At 36.7% G+C, this 14151-nt stretch overlaps 1 protein-coding gene across 1 annotated transcript; it reads right to left on the bottom strand.

Moving 5' to 3' along the window:
- Positions 1–350: 350 nt before the first annotated feature.
- Positions 351–6420, bottom strand: LOC117304969 (ubiquitin-conjugating enzyme E2 N). The gene is made up of 5 exons (XM_033789632.1): positions 6248–6420; positions 4391–4492; positions 3200–3344; positions 1389–1529; positions 351–762 (listed from the first exon to the last, which is right to left on the bottom strand). The coding sequence occupies exons 1-5, from the start codon at positions 6275–6277 to the stop codon at positions 725–727; spliced, it is 456 nt and encodes a 151-aa protein (XP_033645523.1). The 5' UTR covers positions 6278–6420; the 3' UTR covers positions 351–724.
- Positions 6421–14151: the final 7731 nt, after the last annotated feature.

The following is a 14151-nucleotide window of genomic DNA, read 5'->3' as shown; positions in this document are numbered from 1 at the left end:
TTCCAAACAAGTCGTTTGAGTGAGTGGGTCGCTGCGCATGTCTGTTGCTGGTCAGTAGTCAACTAAATGTGCGCACTTGAACTTGCTCTGTCGTATCTACACTGAGCCGCGTCTAAATCCAGTGGCTCTGGCTAAGAGTGACTGGCTGCAGTGATTCAGCCAAAGCCACTGCTGTAGCCAAAACACAGCCTAACTGAAAACTTTACTTTGTATTAATGTCGTCCAAATTGAAAATGATACCAAAGTAAAAACGTAGACTTTTATTTTTCCGCAGTCCTTAGACAGAATAGCTGTGTGTTTTTCTTATTTAATTTTTTTTTTAACTTATCAACTCTTTTTTATTACTATTATTTTTTTTATTTTATACAAAAAACAAAGTCCTGGCCTGGAGTTTGTAGAGGATTCAACCAACTCAGAATGTATTAATGGTTTTTTTTTGGGGGGGGGTCTGAGTGAATTTCCCTCTAAAACAGAATCTTACTAAAATGAAAACAATAAAAATATAATCACTTTACAAACTACAGGCCAGCGCCGTCAAACTTCAGTTATACAGTCCCAATTTTAAACATGCCTTGTTACGAACCGCCAGCATACAGCAGAGTCCCGAAGGTCTACTGCTTTCCTTTTTCTGCAGTGTCCCTTCTCTCCCACTGTTAGTATTGGAGTGTTTAACGCAGAGTAGATATACAAGGAAAACAAAAAACAAAAAATAAAAGCTGCCCTGTCATGGCTTTGTTGCATGCAGTCTTGTCCATGCTCTTGCTGTGGAAGAGAACAAGGAAAGAAGAAACAATTTAACACCCAGAAATCATAACTTAGAATGAAAATAAAATAAAGTTGTTTTCTATTTTAGTGTTACACAACATAATTAGGGGAACATATAAAGTTCACCTGTTTTGCACAACTCAAAACCTGTGTCGCACACAACTAGAAACTTGCTTCTCACACAACTAGCAAGTTTCTAGTTCAGTAAGAAGCAAGTTTCTAGTTGTGTGATGAAAATGTTTATAGTTGTGTGAATGTAATATACTAATCCTAGTATGTATAACAACATAGAATAGTCGATTGTAATTGTAATTCTGAACTAAAAGTATTTATCGTGAGCTGAACTACGTTCCGTGTTACTGACATGTGAACAAGGCGGCGCCCAGGGTACTACATGACGTCACTTAACAACCAAAACAGACTTGTGCAAGTCCTAAAAATCAATACACTACAGTGATTGACAGTGACTGATAAGCAAATTTCTAATGTGATAAGCAAGTTTCTAATGTGATAAGCAAGTTTCTAGTTGCGCACATAACTAGAAACGTTGTGTTTTGCACAACTAGAACCAAGTGTCTCACACAACTAGCCTTGTGTCTCACACTGACAAAATCAGAACTCACCGGTTTCAATAGCTTGTGCTTCGTTCACTTTCCATTTCTCTGCAACATCGTTAGCTAAGGGGTCATCTGGATTAGGGGCACTGAGTAAAGCTTGAATTGACAGCAAAACGGTTCGGATCTGCAGAGCTGGACTCCATTTATCTACACCCAGAAAAAAATATATATAAAAAATTACAGGACTACGCAATGACACAGACATCAAGTCGGAAAATTCATTGAGTAAATTTACTTTTGTTAAAATGATAATGATACAAATGGTCTTTAGAAATGTTGTATAAAGAATACTTTTTAAATAATTTGAAAAAATAAACTTCTAGTTAGTGTAATAAGCCTAACTATTTTTACCGGTAACACAAATTTAAGGAATCACGGAAGTAATAGGCAATTATAAAACATTTTTGGGGGGCGACAGGGAAAATGTGGGTTGGGCGGGATTTGTCTTTGTTCACACAAAGTTAACATAAATTAAATAACAAACTTAAAGGAACGTACTGTTCCAAACATAATTGGCGGTAGAAACATTAAAATCTTTTCAGTTATACGAATAGAATCAATAATAGTAAATCACATCATATTATTCCTAATGCCCGAAGGCCTCAGAGAGCTTTACATGAAAATAAGCACAAAGTTCAAAATTCACACACACACACCCACACACAAATTTGAAGAAATCTGATATAGGGTGAAACATTCATTCATAAAAAGATAACAATCACAAAGTTTAAAAAGATCAACAGATTTGTGTAAAAAAGCAATACAGCTTTACACCAAAGAAAATATTTGATTGTTTAAAAATGTGAGTTTTGGGGATATAACAATGCAGCATTTGTTAATGCTTTGAGAATTGGTTCAAAGGGCTTCAAGACAATAACAGAGTTGGAAAATGGTTTTTAAAATTAAAAACCCATGTTAAAAAAAGACACATATACAACATTCATAAAACATGTACATTAATAATTGATTGAATGCGAGAAGAGAAAAGTAGAACAAAAGAAATACATTTTGTGTGGCATAGGGAAGGCTTTTTAGCAGGCATTGTCAAGGAAAAAGTACAAACCAGAAAATATTATCATTACTATTTTCAGTTATAGAAAACAATCAAAAACACATTCATCAGAAAAAGACAATCTGTATATTGCATTTGCATAGGATGAGTGGCACAAAGATAAGTGCCCATACACATTAACATTATAAGAATAACAAATATGTTCACAAGAATATGTCAATCTGTAATGCACACGGTCACATCAAATTAAGTGCCAATAAAAATTGTTTGATTATAATAAAATCAATTTAAGAAGCAATCAAAAGAAATGGTCAATCAATAGGCAATATAATACACACGTTATGATGACACCGAAATAAGTGCCAGTACACATTATGACTATATGATGATTATAACAAGTTAAAGTATGTTCAATAGAAAAAGTCAAGCAATATAGAGAGTACAAATGATATAACACAAAAAAGGGGCAGGACAATAAATAAAATAAGACGTACAAATAATTCAAGTTCAAGAGTATTCAACAGAACAAATCTGGAAACATTACTAATTCTGTGCACACTCCTGTCAAAATGTGATGTTTCCCCACAAAATACCACAGGAAAACAACATTACAATGAGTGCACACTCTCAAACTGTGGTGTTCCCCCCCCCCCCAAATACCACAGGAAACATTACAATCAAATAATTTATGGTTCAAGAGCACTCAATAGAACAAAACCTGGAAACATTGCCCGACTGACTCTTTCCACTAAATACCACAAGAAACATACTTCATATTTTTCCATAAATTCAAAGAGCTACATACCTTTGAGAATATCAAGACATATACGACCCAGTTTATCAATATTTGGGTGATATATTTTGGTCATGAAGCGAACTTTAGGTGCTGACATTGGATATTCTTCTGGCAGGAATAATTCTAGCTTGAAAGAGCCTCCTTCATATGGTGACTGTGGAGAAAAAAAAAGAAAAAGAAAAAAAAAGGGATACAGAATTTATTCAAAAGTATTTTTGTAGCTACATGTAGATGAAACAGCTTGTTCTTAAAAGTAGGGTCATAATGATTTGTAAATATTTAACAAATTAATGACAACAAAAAACTAACTTGGTCAGAAGCACTGCAGCAGGATACCCTTCCTATGAAATATGTTAATTACATTCACGCATGCGTACAGACCATTGTTGGCAAATGCCATAGAGATGTGCACTCAGCAGACGCACAAGCGCGTCTGCATCACGCAGCCGGACCATTAGCCACATTCAAAACAGCGCAATGTTCCCTCTTTTTGGCAACCAACATGTTAAGTGCATATGCGCTATAGTGTAATTGACATACTTCATGGGAAGGGTCTATTCCGTACAGTTTGGTTGGATAATTTTAAACCCCCCAAAACATATAAATCTCAGAAACAATTCATATGTGAATCGCGTCTCAGATTATTGAGGGTTGGTGTCCCCTCTTGAATATTGCGACCAGAAATGTAATTGGCATCCGCTGTCACCTTGCTAAACTTGGATTTCTTTGACTTTCTTGTGAAAATAGGGTGACAGTTTTTGTCAGTTTTTTCAACAATTACAAATAGACAATGTACCCAGCTAAAACTTTCACATAATTTTGCCTACAAAGCCTGGTTCATACTTCCTACACATGCGAATCGAAAATGTAACTGTAGCCTGCTTACTTGTGCTTAGCAGAAAAGTATTCAGCAATTTTTCTGCTTAAGCAGGTATATGAAATTGGGCCAAGAGGTTAAATGTTTGTCATGTAAAAAAACTGATGTGCAGGGTCCAATTTCATTAGCCTGGGACTGTAAGCACAAAAACTTGCTTAACACAGAACATATGTTTCTTAGCAGAAATAGGTTACCAGCCCAAAATAAATTAAGTTTGCATTGTTATGGCTGGTGGCCGACTCAATTTTTGCTTAGCAAAGACATTTGTCAAGCAGCATTTTCTGCTGAACAGCTTCATGAAATTGGGCCATATCATTACTTACATCTTTTGGGCCAGCTACTCTAACGTGAAAGTATCTTGCATTATGTTCATCTGGACTTGCTTGTATACCTTGCACAGGCTCCGCTACAAGACGTTGTGTCTCCTTAAAAAGAAATAAATCAAGTCAGTCAACACGTTTATTCTATTGTCCCTGCGCTCAACGAGGAAAGCACCTCCACGAGTTCACAATTTCCACCATTTTGGGAGGCAAAATAATAAATTTGCAGGTAAGTGTGATAAAAGACCACTTTTTTTTATTATGGCAGAAAAATTGTGTATTTAAAAAAAAAATATTTACAAAGTTCAAACAATTTGCCATAATATAGTTAAAGTGTATGGTTTGTTGTAACCCTCTGGTCTCCGACAATCAGGAGAAACGAAGGCGATTATCACACTTGATAAAGAGGTCAGGCCCTTTCTTAGAGATTAAATGTTTGGGAACAAATATCTATCCAAATAAGATATGTTTGGATCATTAAAAGTGAAAAAGTACATACAGCAAAGTTGGATTACAATATAAAATAATATAAATAAAACAAAAATTGCAAAGTGACCAAACAAAGTCCGAGGTGCTGGACTGGAGAGACAATTTAAGAAAAACAAACATTAAAAGAATCACAGGGAAAGTATACAAGGGATGTAATTACAAAAGCACAATAAAGAGAGATGTGCACACATTATTTACAGAAAGCAAGTGGGAAAAAAACAAAATAAATTCAGTCAGTCATAACTCATAAGCAATAAGCCTATTCGAAATTGCAGCTGCGCAGTGTCTGGTACTGCTGACAACGCAATTTGTTTCTCTCCCGTGACCTTTGGACAATACCCGCTGGTAATGTCAAAACGGTCACGGGAGATATACAATTGCAATGTCACCAGTAACAGACATGCGCAGCTGCAATTCCGAATAGCCTTATTGGAAAAGTTTCTGTATAGCGCCACCACTTTTTCATTCGATATAAAAAAAATATAGTATCTAATTTACCTCAATAAGATATCCCTTTCTGTAAAAATTGAGTGGAAAAGTAGTGGTGCCATACGGAAAGTTATCCTGCTTATTTTATTTACCAGAGGCAGAATTATGACCACTGCCACTTAGCACTAGCAGTTGATCATGCATGATGCAGAAGCTACTGCCATGTGACGTGTCATAGGCTATGTAGCCAGTGGATTCTGTTAGTTTTCCCTGTTCTTTCAACATTCGGAAAAGTTTCTGTATCCTGCTGCAACTTTTTCATTCGTTATTAAATAAATTAGTATCTAATTTACCAAAATGACAATTCCTTTTTGAGTGAAGAGGTGGTGGCAGGATACCAAAAAAAGTTTTCTGTAAAGGAAAAGTTTTTGTATATCCTGCCACCACTTTTTCATTTGAATAAAAATAAAATAGTAGGCCTAGGCCTATCTAATTTACCTAAAAATGAGATATTCTTTTTTTGTACGTGAAAATGCATGAACAAGTGGTGGCAGGATACCGAAAGTTTTCCCCAGCAAGATATCAAATCCACTGAGCCTACAACTTAAACAAACTAAATGTTATTAATTTGTTTATTTAATAACAAAAATTAAAGCAGCTCTGAGCTTGCATGCAGCCTTGATTTGAATAAGAAATGCAAGCCAGTCCACCATGTCCACTGTCAGTTTGCTGAACGGTTCAGATCAAGTCCCAAGATTAACCCTTACTTTCACACACAGAGTCGTTGTAAAATTAAGTAAATTGTAAACTGACGAAAATATCACAGAATAAATTTGTTAAAGCAATTCGCACACGGTTCCACATGTGTAAAAATCTAGAAAATCGTGACAATGTCAAAATTCCAAAATAAAAATGGGTGTGTTATTTCGTGTAAATTCTTACCTTAATAATCCTCCTTGGTAAACCACTCATCTTGTCTTCAGATTCGGAATATCTGTTGAGAGTAATTTAATAACAAAATGCGGGATTTTGACGAAAATACCCGCGTTAGTTTCGCCGACACACGGCAGATTTTTTCAGTCACTTCGACTTGTGTTAAAAATGGCGAAGGGAATTTTCGGCTGATAGCATGTTCTTCCGGAACAAGGCATGATGGGTAAAAGGCTTCTGGATTTACGGTACGGTGGCCTACAACGACCATGCTGTTTATTTAAAACATTTGTGTGGTTAGACAAAATTTGTACAAAAAAACTTAAAATATTTTTATCTATCCGTTGGTGATTTCAGTTTTGCTATCCAACAAACCAAAAACTGTTTCAATATTAATATTTAATTTAATTTATAGAGAAAACATGGCTTGTCATCTTTTATTTGTTTGTTGTAAAGTCTTTTTTTAAAGACATTTTTGCAAAGGACAACATTCAGACTTAGTGTAGTTTTTTAGTTTTTTGAAAAGGCATTGGAAATTGAATTGGGAAACAAAACCTAAAAGGATGCTTAAAATCATCCAATCCGAATAGTCACAAAACAATGGTAACTTTGGAACACTGGGGGGCAGCAAACATCCCAGGTATTTTCAATTGTCTATCTGAACAATGCATACATTTTCCCCAAGAACAATGTATTTACCTAAGTTCTCTTACACGCACGCATGTCGGCACCTTAGTGTCGGACCTTCGTTGCTTTGTGATTAATTGGCCAATTCGCAATGGGGCGGAGCTTAATGGATCGGTCTATTGCAATAAGCTGCAATAGTTAAATTTATTTTAAAAATTAATTTTAGTCATTGTGAAATCAGCGGTTAGCCAGATAGAATTCGAACCCACAACCTTGTGCTTGCAAGTCCTGGGCAGTCGACAATGTGACCAAAGTGAGTCTAAAGATCGAAATAGTAGCACTTTTTCTCAGCTTTCATATCATGGACGCTCCCCCAATTTCCTAACTCTAGTCTTTGTGAAATTAGCGGTTAGCCTGGTAGGATTCGAACCCACAACCTTGTGATTGTACATTCTTGCAGTCTAACCAATTGACCACGGTGACTATAAACAGTTGAATTTAATGATAATACTAATGTGCCCCTTTCAGAATATTACCTGTAGACCTTTCAAGAGACTCGGTTTGTGTAAAAATAATTTTGGGTCATCTTGAAAACACATTAACTCGATAGGAAGACAAACATTTGCATTTATTCTCTTTTTGTGCTTTTATTGGTTCATGATTTCTATTTAATATAAACAAATCTGAAAACTTATTCGCCTTATTTACAACAATTACCAGATTGTTATCTTTTGTCGTTTAATTAATTGTGTTTCATTTTTTAGTTTTACTTAAAAGACAGAAAGAACCAGTACGGTATCAACAGATACTTTGTCACTTAAAATCGTCTGAAACTAATAGGCCCTTTTCGAAACCACGGCTTTGGATTTAGTTTCAGGGTCCGTCCTGTCCACATCTTCTAATCAGTTTATTGTGCCCAGAACCCATGCAGTATCATTTGCAGATCGCTCACTCTCCTGTTTTGGACCAAAGGAATGGAACACTCTCCCATGCTAACACTATTCACATTTTCAAGAAACTCCTCAAATGTTTTCTATTCCAACAAGTGTATCAACATTAACTTCATCCAACTGTTTTGAGCGCCTTTGAACAACTTTTGTTGATTTTGGCGCTATATAAGTTCTCTCTGATTGATTGATTGAAACCCTGTGCATGTATACGCAAAGCACATGTAAATTGTCAACACAACTGCGGGCCAAGCTAGCCTGAGCCGAATCCAAAGCCGAAGTCGTGGTTTCGAAAAGGGGCCATAGTTTCCCAGAAGCCAACTTTAGTCTGGTTTCCAATGCTTAACTATGATACTACTGCTTCTTTAAAGGCACTGGACCTGTTTTGTAACTACTCAAAACATATTAGCTTTAAAACTGGTAACAAGCAACAGAGAGCCATTGATAGTATAAAAAATTGTGAGAAGCGACTCCCTCTGAATAGCAAAGTACGGAGAAAGAGGTAATTTCTTACTAAAATATTTGAGTATGAAAAAGGCTACAGGCCTGCAAGCCTTTCTCAGTGTTTTTCTTTCCTTTTTTTCTGGCAACTTTAATGACCAATGAACCTGATTTGTTATTTTATGCGTACACCAAGTGAGAATACTGGTCTTTGACAGTTACAAAACGTGTCCAGTGCCGGCCCTTTAAAAGTTGAAATATTTGATTGCACCAACAGACTTTACAAGTCTCTATTTTTTTGAATGTTGAAACCTGTTAAAGTGCCTGATTTTGTTGTCTTACAAATGGCAATAAAAGGTTTCGAAAAATATTTTAACACGAGCGAGACTTTCTAAGGAATTACATGTTGAAATAAATTGGATTAAATTAAAAGTAGTGGACACTATTGGTAATTTCTGAAAATATTTATTATCATAAAACCTTTCATGATTACAAGTAATGGGGAGAGGTTGATAGAAATAAAACATTGTGAGAAACGGCTCCCTATGAAGTGCCATCGTTTTCTAGAAAGAAGTAATTTTCCACGAAATTGATTTTGAGACCTCAAGTTTAGAACTTGAGGTCTCGAAATCAACCATCTAAATGCACACAACTTCGTGTGAGAAGGGTTATTTTTCTTTCATTATTATTTTGCAACTTCGACGACCGATTGAGCTCAAATTTTCACAGGTTTGTTATTTTATGCATATGTTGAGATATACCAACTGTGAAGGCTAGTCTTTGACAATAACCAATAGTGTCCACTGCCTGTAAAACAAAATTCTTCTAGAGTCTCTGTTTATCCCAGCCCATAATTTGGTCACTTTGTGAAATCTACCCCTGGCACACTGGTTCTAATGTCATGAAGTAGAAAATAATGCTCAGCAAATTTCCGGGGCACCAGTCGCAACACTGTAAAACTTCATGACATTTTGACTGGTTACTCATTTCTGCTGAGCAAGATTTGTCTGTGCTTAGCATGCTTCAGTGCTTACAGGTTTTAAGAAATTCAAAATTTCCAGTCTACAGTTATTAATTCTTGAACTCCAATCACAATTGACAACCCTGCAATATCAATTCCATCAAACTTAAGCAAACCATGCATTTGATTTTGAAGAGGTTTTTGGAGGTCAAAGTTCAATCATTGTCATAGTGTTTTTGGACCAAAGTAAAGTTTGTGCAATTCTGAGTTATTCTATGTACAACTAAGAACAGTTTGACTACTAAATCTAGGCTTCGCTCTGTCTTAGCGCACGACAGAGGCTGTATAAAGCCTATAATCGCCTAGTAAAGCACCCCATCAAACTGTGCTCAGAGTGCGTACGCGCGCCCACCCTCATCTGGGCTTAGTCAGTTTAAAAAAGGGATTTCTTATAACTACTGTCCCACTGCAGCTTTTACTCCACTAAGCTGCAATTTCAATTATCACGTAAAAATGTTTTAATATCCTAGGTATTTCACAAACTTCTTACCCACTTTTAATACATTTCATTATGATAACTCAAGCACTTACTTTTTTTTTTACATTTAAATACGTATCGATACAATAATGATGTTATTTACATTTTAATAATGATAACAATATTCAATAATAATAATAATAATAATAATAATAATAATAATAATAATAATAGGAAGGCATCGATGGTTGGATACGGTTAAAGAGGATGCTGTACAAGGAGCAACACCTAAAAGATGTACACCATCAAATCCATGTTCAGGGGCCAGCCACACTTGTTTGTTTAGCAGAAACTTTGCCAACCAGAACTGTGTAACTAAAAGACTTTTGAAAATGGCTCAGCAGTTTTTCTGCCGAGCAGTTTTATAAAGCTGGTCCCAATGAAGCCACCTTTGCTTTAAATGTGTTAGTCTGTTTGGGCCCAATTTCAGGGCTCTGCTACCGGAAGCAGGGAAATCTGCACTTATGTCAAACGTGTTTTACAGGTTAACAAGGAGTTCTTGGCACTAAGCGCATTGTAAAAGTGTCGTTGCCGAGCGGTTAAGAGCACCAAATTCAAACTCTGGTGTTTCTGATCAGCAGAGTGTGGGTTCGAATTCCCAGCCATGACCCTTTAGCAAGACACTAAAAGCGAAGAATGGTGATCACAAGTGCAGAATTCAGCGGTAAGCAGAGCCAAGAAACTGGGCCAAGATCAGGAGATGGTAGACTCCATTTTTTAAAGGGTGATAATGTGAATTCTTGGGACTCTCATGAACTTAAAAAACAACAACAAACCTTGTTAGTCTTGCTTTCTTTTTTCATAAAATCTACCTCGTAGATAATCTCAATTTTTCATTTCTGCCGGTTTTCATGTTTCTAGTTTTTCATTTCTGTCTCGAGAGATATCTTTTCTGAAAAGAAAGATTTTGCAAAAAAGGCGAACAATTTTATTGAAGAGCTTTGTGGTATGTTGATATAAGAACATTTTTCATTGATTCTTAAAATATTTGAACGCTAATTATCACAAACTTTATGGCTTTGATGTTGTACAATTTGAGAGCTGCGTTTGGTACTTGCTTGCACAGTCTAAGGGAAACAAAAACTTTCTACTAAGAATATGCAGCTTATTGTATAAAGCAGCAATGGGGACTAGAACTTCTATCTTAAACCTCACATAACCCTCTACAAGTCCATTGTACAGAGTTCAAAGTTCATTTAAATTCTGCCCAACGAAGACAATGATGTTTCTAGAGCTTATTAATTTTTGGTTTTACTCTTACACCTATGTGTGTGTTAGCACGTCTCACACACGCAGCGACTGAGCCACGCTCACCATGTTGGTGGACAATAGGTTTGAGTGTAAACGCCCCATTGACTAAAGTGCGCACTTTACTGAATAACGAACAGTGAAATTGCCCACTAGTATGGCGCATCCAATATTATTCTGATGATGACGTCAGGTGATTTGCGTCAATACTCAGTACTTTCCCCGAGTCTTGTGAAAACAAATCACAGGCATTTTTCTTGGATGGGAACCCACGACCCTTGCAATTCTAGAGCAGTGTCTTACCAATTAGACTAGTTTCTAGAGCTGCCTAAGCAGATACCGGTAATTATGGCTTCAATATTTCAGCTAAGCAGAGATGAGCAGGATGCCAGTCACAGATGGTACATCTGGAATTGTATCTTGACTGGTAACCGTGTTATGGTAAGCATAACTTTGTTGTGCTTTTGTCCTTAAGCAGCTCTGTGAAATTGGGCCCATGTACGTTCATCATTTTGAAGTAAATTTGCTAAGCTGAGCAGAAACAGAATACCAATCAAAATGCTGTGTTGTAAACACGATTGCGACTGGTAACCTGCTGATTTTCGGCTAAGCAAATAAATTCGCTAAGCAGTATTTTTTGCTTAGCTGTTGAAGGAACAACAAAGGCTGCAATGCGGTGAGGGAGTAAGATTAAAGACAATGAGAACATTTACTGTATTAACTAAACTTAAACTACAGTTACAACTAAGCATAAATAAACACATTAAAACTTGAGGGTTTTTTCGGGGTGGGGGGGACCACGACAACAAAATCCACATAATTTCCACTTAAAATGTCATTGTTTTCATTGTCTAAGTAAAGAAGATTATGAATGATACATGAAAGAAGAATGCTAAGAATTAATACAATAAATATCTAGCTATTGAAGTTTAGAAATGAGGAACTGACATGCAAATGTTTCTGTGAAGCCAGGAGTGCGTTTTGGCGGCGTAACCAATAACTTTTTCAATTAAGTTTGCCACTGGTAAACCACTTGCCGTTGACCGAAACCGTTTTTGGTAAGGACGCTCACTCCAGCTGCCCACGTGGCCAAAATAATTGAGTCCTGATACTGCCAAATCCAATGATCATAAAACAGTTAAACTATTGCAATCTGTACCATGGCAGGAATCAGACCGTTTTTTTTTAACAATTTTTTTTTAACAGTGACAATTTGTTGGGTGTGATTTGTTTCTGCATGAAAAATAAACCAACACATCAGCATCTCATGGTTTTAAAATTCATTAAAAAAAAAAAAAAAAACACATTTTGTTGTTAATTTCCAGCCAAATTTTGCAAACCATCAGCCAACATACAGACACAAGTCATGACAATTCTGCTTTACCAGCCAAGCTCATAGTGGATTATTCCCATACCTGCATTCTTATGAACTGTAAAGGGGGTAACCCTGTTTCAGCCCCAGGAGTAGGTGGCAACGTGCCCCTGGTGGCAGTTGAGTGGGTTAGCCGACCAATAAGTTAGATGTAGCCCTCACCTTGAAGTGGCTGTCCAGCCTTGTGATGTTGAACAATTTCTCGTTAAAAAAAAACATCAACCAAACACAAGTACAGTATTTTTAGTCCATTATAACAGGCCCGCATTGAGAAAAGTTACAACGATGCACATTGGCGAATAATTAGCAATCAGCTGCTAGTCTTAGGGTCAAGACGTTCATGAAGACAAATAGCAACCCATGAACCAAATGACAATGAACAGTTTTGGTCATGATCAGGTTTCCTTAAACACCATGAGCAAAGACTACAATTGCATTGATGTACAGTTAAGATTGATGAAATTAAAGATCTAATAGTAATGCATTGTAAATAGACAAATATAATTTAAATTCAGAGAATTCATTCCAACGGTAGTTATTTTACGGCGAGCTTCCCCTTAAAAAACATGGGGCAGTCTGTCAGTTTTAAAAGTGAACTTGATCTCAAATTATATCGACTTCATACACGATTCTTAATCTAAAGAAGACCCAGCAACTCATGAGGGATAAAGCAACCTGGCACCATTTCATATTCTACTATTCCGTCCAAGGATGGATGATGACATGGGTATAAAATGAAAAGAATGCTACAAAAAACTTGTTGACTTTTTGTATGTCAGTTTTTGTTTGGTAAGCGTTCACATTGCCAGGCAAAGCTAGTGTCATAGGGGATTTTGTCCCTTGTGTGTGTGTGTGTGTGTCCCCCATATAATAAATTTACATGGGCTGAACGAAGTTTAGTCAAAAGAGGGCACTATCAGATCAAATTTTGAAACAAAATGAGCAAGTTCGACTGCACACATTTAGTTGACTACTGACCAGCACTCACGATTGACGCACTAACTCGAACAACTTGTTTGGAAGCCTGGTCAATCACCAGTACCACGGTATTCACGATCCATTGCCTTTTGAGTTTTCCCTATAGTGTCACTGGTTCCCCTCTGCGTTTTACACATGTTAGCATGGAACAGGCTATCAGGACCATGGAAGGAACCGTGGTCCCGAGGCTGGTTCCAAATGGTCTACCGCAGTAGCCAACCAATGGTTGACCAGCCAGGGTTCGAGGCAATACAGTCAACCTTTAGTTTACCATGGTTCACACTCAAACTTGCTCTATGCTGTATGGGAGAACAGACCTTTCTTTTGCAACATCACAGCCTAAGTTTTTGCCAACCCAGATCAAGTAAAGATCGTTATTTTTTGTAACAATGTAGCAAAGTTTGTTAATTTTGTTTAAAAAAGAACAACTAATTATGAGAGGTATTTTATTTAATTGAAAGTTTGCAGAAAATAATGAATTTTGTTAAAACTAAGTGTTTTACTAACATTCGGCCGACCATGCCAACCAAAGAAAGGTCTACAGAATCTTTTGAGGGACAGACTAAATAAGAGGACAGAAACTCCTGCCACACCAGCTATGTACACTTGCTGATTTTGCGTCCAGTTTTAAGCCCGGTTCATACATCCAATCCTCTTTTCGCAGGGATCTTCGCATGTGAGTTGGGCAGAGTTGAACTGCTGCGAATTACGGTATTCACTGCAAACTTTGTGACGTCAACATTCGTATCACATTCCCATTCGCAGGAAGTATGAACCGGGCTATAGAGTGCAGATTTTCAACAA

Source organism: Asterias rubens, chromosome 2 (genome assembly GCF_902459465.1).
Source record: "Asterias rubens chromosome 2, eAstRub1.3, whole genome shotgun sequence".
NCBI lineage: Eukaryota > Metazoa > Echinodermata > Asteroidea > Forcipulatida > Asteriidae > Asterias > Asterias rubens.
Note: the sequence above shows the minus strand (reverse complement) of the source record. Positions and strands in the feature narration are given on the sequence as shown.

Bases quoted from the DNA above. Each gene is read 5' to 3' on its own strand.
- LOC117304969 (XM_033789632.1), bottom strand. From the start codon at position 6,277: ATGAGTGGTTTACCAAGGAGGATTATTAAG. The intron at 4,493-6,247 runs GTAAGAATTTAC...TTTCTTTTTAAG, and splicing joins TACCAAGGAGGATTATTAAG to GAGACACAACGTCTTGTAGC. The intron at 1,530-3,199 runs GTATGTAGCTCT...TTCTGGGTGTAG, and splicing joins ATGTCTTGATATTCTCAAAG to ATAAATGGAGTCCAGCTCTG.